This window comes from Pleuronectes platessa, chromosome 4 (genome assembly GCF_947347685.1).
Source record: "Pleuronectes platessa chromosome 4, fPlePla1.1, whole genome shotgun sequence".
Lineage (NCBI taxonomy): Eukaryota > Metazoa > Chordata > Actinopteri > Pleuronectiformes > Pleuronectidae > Pleuronectes > Pleuronectes platessa.
This window is the reverse complement of record NC_070629.1, coordinates 30,406,909-30,414,316: the sequence shown is the minus strand read 5'-3', so window position 1 is coordinate 30,414,316 and position 7,408 is coordinate 30,406,909. Positions and strand designations below refer to the sequence as shown.

The window sequence follows — 7,408 nt, the reverse complement described above, 5'->3', positions numbered from 1 at the left end:
CGTCAGCAGAACGAAGGAGCTGATCGTGGACTACAGGAAGAGACGAGGAGAAGAACACGCCCCCCTCTCCATCAACGGGACCACGGCAGCTGCCCCGCCCTGAACCGTAAGGCTCTACAGAGGGTGGTGCAGTCTGCCCAGCACATCACCAGTACCAAGCTACCAGCCATGGAGGACCTCTACACCCAGCGCGGGAAGAAGAAAAGCAACCGGATCATCAAAGACCCTCATCACCCAAACCATGAACGGTTCTGCCTGCTGCCCTCTGGCCGATGGTACCGCAGCACCGGGCCAACAGCACCAGCTCAGAGACAGTTTCATCCCCCAGGCCATAAGACCGTTATACTCATTTTTCTTCAGGTTTATATATATATATATTTTTGACTTTTTTAATTTTAATTTTATGTATTTATTATTTTGATATTCTATTTGATATTGACTATATTCTATATATTATTTTTTGCTTGTAATATTCTGAGCATGGCTAGAAGAGAGCCTGTGACCCAAGCATTTCATTGCCAGCGACTGCTAAATATGATTATTCTGCATATGACAATAAACTCTGGATCTGAGCACATCAACAAGATTCACTACATTGAGGAGAAGAAGTGTTTATACATAAAGTCTGATGGAGATGAAGGAGCAGATGAACTGAGGAGTTCCTGATGGTAGAAGAGTGATGAGACATGGTCAATGATCAGCTGACACCATCATGATCCACAATTAAAGGATCTTAAAGGGGACATATTATGAAAATTCCACTTTTGTAGTGCTTCTACAAGTAAATTTGGGTATCTGGCATGTCTAGCGTCCCAAAACCTCTGGAAAAAAACAACTCCTGCGATTTGTTGTGGTTCCTCTATGTCAGAAACGATACACTAGAGTGCGTCCAATGGGATTACGACCGGAAAATATGTCATAGTCTCGCTACATGGCCTTGGACCACCCCCCAGCATCATCTCACCGGCTCCGTCTACCCGGCTAGCGTTGCGCTCCACCCTCTCTCCGGGGAGACGGCGCCGACGGGGCCGGGCCGGTGGAGCGGACTCTCCGGAGCTTCGGAGGTTACCTGAGCCTCTGGAGCCCCGCCCTCCACCAGAGTAGCGGGAGGCTCTGTAGGAGGAGCCCCGCCAACAGCAGCCTCGGGCTGGGCTGCTCACGGAAGCTCCCCGCCAGTGGCAGCGGGGGTCGCTGCTGCCACCACGGCCGGAGCTGCCGCTTCCGCAGCCGGGGCCGCCACTGCCGCTAGCGGGTTAACGCTGCAAGCTAGCATAAACTCGCTGCTGCTACCCGTCACACATCTAAGTGGCCGCATAAACATGCCGATCGTTGAGGAAGACCCCGGGACACCTCGAGCTCCCACTGCTCCCACTGCTCCCACTCAAAACAGGTCAATCTGAGGAGGGCTGTTTTAGACAGGATAAAAGCTGTTTTAAAAGATCCTTGTGGTATTTTGACCAAAATATGTTACAGATATTTCATTAAGACCCCAAGGAGCCATATCAACTGTGGTGAAATGGGCATACGATAAGTCCTTAATAATAATAAAAGTTAAATTGAATGGGAGAAAGGCTGAACAAAGTTGACTGACGGTTCAGGGATGTGTCGTTTATTTCATGTTTGTATTTGGAACAAATCTCAAAATGTCCATCTCCTCGGCTTCACTCTCGACCAGCCGGGGGGGGGGGGGGGGCAGTGTGTTTTCAGTCTGTGGATCAGCTGAAACATGTCTTCTTCTAGGTCCTCACACTTCATACTTTACAGAGTGTTCATACAGGTTCTCTTGTGGTTCTAGAGTGTCAGAATAGAACAGGAGGTAGAACCTTCAGCTCCCACTCTGGCTTCTAGAGTCAGACACCATCTCTACATTTAAGGTTAAACTTAAAACTCCCATCATGCACTGAGCACTTTTATTATCATTATATGAATTGTTGCTGCTCATTAATAACTGTCTTTCCGCCAGTTAAAGACTCTGTTGTCAGAGCTGCTCATTGTGGGAACTGTTGGTTTCTTTATAATTTTCAAAATCACAACCTTTATATGTGAAGAACCTTGAGATACTGTATATTAGGATTTGTTCTATACAGAAGATTGAATTGATGCTCAAAAGCTATTTCAGAATTATTCCTTAATTAGTGGGTTCTACAATATTCTGGCACTTATTGTTTGTGTGAAGAGCTTCTTATGACCAGTGTATGATGCCAAGTGAAAAAAGAACAGTTCATCCGATCAATACAAGGATCTTTATAAAGATTTAAATCACACATCTGGTGTTTCACTGCAGATCCAAACAAAAGTCTGGATTTAAACGTGTTCCATGAAGGAAACTGTCGGAGACCTTCTCGTCTGAAAGTGTTTGAACAGTGAGAAGATTTATTTCACGTGGGATTCAAACTTCAAATGTAAAAGCAGCAAATGACGACATTGGAGAAGCTGAGGTCAAATCTTGGCATTTTATTGTTGAGCGTGAACTCTGCTGAGAGCACGAGGACAGCTCGACTCCGACAGAGACAAGAGACCAGCAGAGTATTGATGTGCAGTTTGGATGGTTACAGTGTAAGAGGTGGACAGACGGTGTGTTTGAGAACATCAGGAGTTTATCAGCAGACAGAGTGAAAGCTCAGAGCCGAGTTGGAGCGGCACAGACGAGAGTTCCTGTGAGGATCTGCTGAACTCAATCATTAAAACAGTCACTGGAGTTCTCTTGCATGTGGCGTCTCACATCTTTAGTTCATTCAAAGATTCTCCAGAGATGTTTCCTGGTGGATGAACGACGACGTGCAGCTTCATGCTCTCCTCCGTCTTCTCTTTCTTCTTCTAGAAGCACTTGCGGTGGACGATGCTGGGGCCGGACTCGTCGTACTCCTGCTTGCTGATCCACATCTGCTGGAACGTGGAGAGGGAGGCCAGGATGGAGCCACCGATCCAGACCGAGTACTTCCTCTCTGGAGGAGCGATGATCTGAAGGTGAGGAGGGAACAAAGGTCAGTGGGTCGTCCCTCCAGCAGAGAGTTAAGGACAAGAGGTCGCATCTTCTACAGATCGTTAATATCTGTGAGGAAATTGTGATTTGTGAATATGAGCTAAACAAATGTTTTTAAATGTTGACGACCCGTTAAAACATCCGTTAAAGTTTTCATGTGTGAGGCAAGTGATGAAAAGTTGAAGATACCGATCATGTGGGATAAAAGCTTTTTTAATGTTTACTCGAGTTAGAATTCATGTTTCCTGTGATTGGTTGAAACAAAAGTTTCTGCGTGAACGGCCAAACTGCGTACCTTGATTTTCATGGTGGGAGGGGCCAGGGCAGTGATCTCCTTCTGCATGCGGTCAGCGATGCCGGGGAACATGGTGGTGCCGCCGGACAGCACAGTGTTGGCGTACAGGTCCTTACGGATGTCCACGTCGCACTTCATGATGCTGTTGTAAGTCGTCTCGTGGATGCCGGACGACTCCATTCCTGAACACAGACACGGGTTAGGACTCAGTTGAACTTGTAGCACGCACCACTAACACCAGGAGGATATGATGAGGTCAGAAAAGTGTTTTCACAAACCGAGGAACGACGGCTGGAAGAGCGCCTCCGGGCAGCGGAACCTCTCGTTCCCGATGGTGATGACCTGTCCGTCAGGAAGCTCGTAGCTCTTCTCCAGGGTGGAGGAGCTGGCCGCTGTCTGCATCTCCTGCTCAAAGTCCAGAGCCACGTAGCTGAGCTTCTCCTTGATGTCACGCACAATCTCACGCTCGGCTGGAGTTCAATCAGGAAACATTTGAGTTAGAAAGACAAATGTTCTGGACACAGAAAAAGGTTTCAAGACATTTACAAGCTGCAGACATCAGAAGTGACAAGTGTCCTACCGGTGGTGGTGAAGCTGTAGCCTCGCTCGGTGAGGATCTTCATCAGGTAGTCAGTCAGATCTCGGCCAGCCAGGTCCAGACGGAGGATGGCGTGAGGCAGAGCGTAGCCCTCGTAGATGGGAACAGTGTGGCTGACACCGTCACCAGAGTCCATCACGATACCTGGCAGAGCAGAACACAGCCAGTCAGAAAGAGAACGTCCTGAACTCAGTGACCTGCAGGGTTCTACATTTAATATGCTCTGCTGCACTTTCACTATCGGCCACTAGAGGCAGAGCAGGGACTAAATCTATCTGAAGTCATTTTGTGACTCGTGCTAAGATCTTAGAGCTTTGAGAGAGTCGGTGGTCGTGTTCTCACCTGTGGTACGACCAGAGGCGTACAGTGACAGGACGGCCTGGATGGCCACATACATGGCCGGACAGTTGAAGGTCTCGAACATGATCTGCAACAAAGACATATTGAAGAGTTAGAACAAAACGACCTCTCAAACTCTGTGGCTCAGGTTCCTCCTTTTCGCTGGACCGCTCGCTCACAACACACCTGAGTCATCTTCTCCCTGTTGGCCTTGGGGTTGAGGGGAGCCTCGGTCAGCAGGACTGGATGCTCCTCAGGAGCAACACGGAGCTCGTTGTAGAAGGTGTGATGCCAGATCTGCAGGACAGGACAGACGGTCAGAGGACGCACCACAAACCATCCAGCTCACCAGCTCTCCTCTGCACTTCTCCATCAACCTCACATCAACACAAACGTCACCTTCTCCATGTCGTCCCAGTTGGTGACGATGCCGTGCTCGATGGGATACTTCAGGGTCAGGATGCCTCTCTTGCTCTGAGCCTCGTCTCCCACGTAGCTGTCCTTCTGTCCCATTCCCACCATCACGCCCTGCACACACACAAAGCTTTAAACCTGCAGTGACGGTTTGATGGTCTAAGACACGAGGTGGCGTCAGGTGTCCTTCGTTACCTGGTGTCTGGGGCGGCCCACGATGGACGGGAACACAGCGCGGGGGGCGTCGTCCCCGGCGAAGCCGGCCTTGCACATGCCGGAGCCGTTGTCAACAACGAGGGCAGCTACGTCGTCTTCCATTTCTGAAAAGTCCAGAATAAAATGTTTACTTATTTCTCCAATAACTAATATATACTGAAGACTTTGTTCCTCTTCAACTCTTCAGTTTTCAACTGGTCAGGAAGTGTTGAAAGGTTTGAAAGCTGTCGTATAAATAACATTTAATATCAAATATTATCTGATCGTGTACTGCTGGTTTTGATAATGAATAGTTTCTGAAATGTTAAATAAAACTCTTTTAAAGTGAAGAAGAAAGTGGTGCTAGTTCCACAGGTCTTCACTCCTGCAGCTCAGACACAGGGAGCGTCGGGCGTGGCCGCTCGTCTGTTGCTTCACTTTCAAAAACCAGTTCCGTCAGAACAGAACTCGACGTGATGAAACATGTTCGTTGACCTGGAATTTCATCAGAGCCGTTTTCAAATTGGAATTTGTGTCTTTTTCTTGCTCATTGTGAAGAACTTAAAAAAAACACTTAAGTTGATATATAATGTCAGGCTGTTCTATTAAGTTGAGTGACAAGAGACACATTGATAAACTCTAAATTAAAATATATGAACTAAATAGGTTTTAAAAACTGGATTTTCCATTACAGAGCTTCTGCTTTTTAAGTTTCAGCTCAATGAGGAAGTAAGAACTTCAGGAAACAGGAAGCTCGACCCGTTTGCAACATTAACTCTTCACATGAACAAACCTCTGACGCACTGGCTTTAACAGGGCGTAATGCCTGTCCTTTTCACATTAAGAGCTCCGCAGCTGACAAATAGGGTTAGACAAACCAGGAAGTAACTGTGGAAGCATAAACACTCGAATAAGACGGTTTAAAAACACTAGACCAATAAGCTGTGGAACCTGCACCCAGATCTTTACAATGAGGGAGCAGCGGTTTCCTGATGCGACACATGTGGTGAGACGAGGCGTCACAGAAAGCTTCCGTGTAAAACTCACACGTCTATCACAACGTTCCACAGCTTGTCTACCTACATACACGTCACCGGAGTGATTCCTCAGTGCAGATGAGCAAGGCAGCAGCAGCTTCTTACCTGTGCAGGTGAGTGTTTGTGTGGAGGTGAAGTCTCGCGCTGTTCCTCTGCTCCAGCTGTGCTCGTCAATGCGCAGTCACGAGAGGAACCAACACGTTTTAACTGCTCGCGGGTTCACGGCTGTTGACCATATAAGGTAACGATCACTCAACCCTCTCCTCATTGGTCCAGGTGAGCCTGCAGCCTCGTGTGGAGCCGCCAGTCTGCGTCCTGATTGGCTGCTGAAGACATCCGTCTAAAAACTTTCTCTTCACAAATTACAGATTTCAGCTGAGGAGGAGCAGGCCTGTGATTGGTTCGTCACACCGGAAGCTTGAGTAAAGATACACATGTTTCCTTTAAAGTACAAAAACAGCTCGAGACAACGAGGAAGTGTGTGTGTGTGAGTGAGAGAGAGAGAGAGAGAGAGAGAGAGAGAGAGAGGAAGTTACTGAGGAACTGAATTCACTGCACAGTAGATTTGGTTTTTAACTGATGTGTCCACACAGTTACACGTCCCATGGTGTGTTTGTTCAAGTATAAGTATAAAGATATAGAATTAGAAAACAATTCAATATTAAAATACTATAAGCACCAGAAGTACAGATACTTGTGTTAAAAACGACTCCAGAAATAGTAAAAGTATTGATTCAATATCTACTGCAGTAAAAGTCTCCTGGTCACATGTTCTCCTCTGTGCTGAGTCTCTCGTCTGCTCAGATTGATTCGTCTCTTTTTAATCTGTTGTGTTGGATTTGCACTGATACACAACAAGAACTCTGCTTTTCTCTGTGGTCTGTTTAGGTTGAAGTCTGTGTCGATGGTGGGAAGGTGACGCTTGATGACGCAAAATGAAAAAAAATATAATTCTCCTCAAACGCATTAAAGTAAAGAGCCTGTTTAAAAAATGTCAGGAGGAGGATGCTCAGATATTTTTGTGAAAATACTTGATGCAGATACCTGAAAAATCTACTTAAGTACTTTAATTCAGTATTTTTACCTTGCCACTTCCCACCTGTTTTTAAACGGTTCAGAGAACTCTTCACACTCTAAACACTATGAAACTGTCTATATGAGCTTCACAAACAAAATGTGGTTTGATTGATTGACACTCCAACATGGTGGGTGGCAGCAAGGCAGATTAATGCTAAAATAAATCAGATTAATGAAGAAGTCAATAATGCAAATAGTTTTTTTTGCTTGTTCAAGATAAAGCTGACAAACCAGGAGGTGACGTCAGGACACTGCTGCAGGATGAAGCTCTACCACACATCGCAAAATACAATCTGGTTTGTACAAACCAGTGGTGCTGAAGCTTTACTGAGGTTAAAGTTCAAATCAAGTCAATTTTATTTGCATGAAACCAAATCATAAAATATACATTATCTCAAGGCTCTTTATATATTAAAGGGCCCATAATGGGTGGATGTGGCTGAGAGGTAGAGCGGTCGTCCATCTTGTAG

At 46.3% G+C, this 7,408-nt stretch overlaps 1 protein-coding gene across 1 annotated transcript; it reads right to left on the bottom strand.

The window, feature by feature from the left end:
• Positions 1-2,439: 2,439 nt before the first annotated feature.
• On the bottom strand, positions 2,440-6,117 carry LOC128438046 (actin, cytoplasmic). Its single transcript, XM_053420407.1, has 9 exons — positions 5,967-6,117; positions 4,825-4,949; positions 4,615-4,743; positions 4,402-4,512; positions 4,219-4,303; positions 3,859-4,020; positions 3,557-3,748; positions 3,279-3,460; positions 2,440-2,961 (listed from the first exon to the last, which is right to left on the bottom strand). The coding sequence occupies exons 2-9, from the start codon at positions 4,945-4,947 to the stop codon at positions 2,818-2,820; spliced, it is 1,128 nt and encodes a 375-aa protein (XP_053276382.1). The 5' UTR covers positions 4,948-4,949; positions 5,967-6,117; the 3' UTR covers positions 2,440-2,817.
• Between the last annotated feature and the right edge of the window lie 1,291 nt (positions 6,118-7,408).

What these genes read in the sequence shown, in the direction of transcription:
- LOC128438046 (XM_053420407.1), bottom strand. Translation starts at nt 4,947, where the DNA reads ATGGAAGACGACGTAGCTGCCCTCGTTGTTGACAACGGCTCCGGCATG. An exon ending in TGGGCCGCCCCAGACACCAG is followed by an intron (nt 4,744 to 4,824) that starts GTAACGAAGGAC and finishes GTGTGTGTGCAG; the next exon opens with GGCGTGATGGTGGGAATGGG. An exon ending in ACTGGGACGACATGGAGAAG is followed by an intron (nt 4,513 to 4,614) that starts GTGACGTTTGTG and finishes CCTGTCCTGCAG; the next exon opens with ATCTGGCATCACACCTTCTA.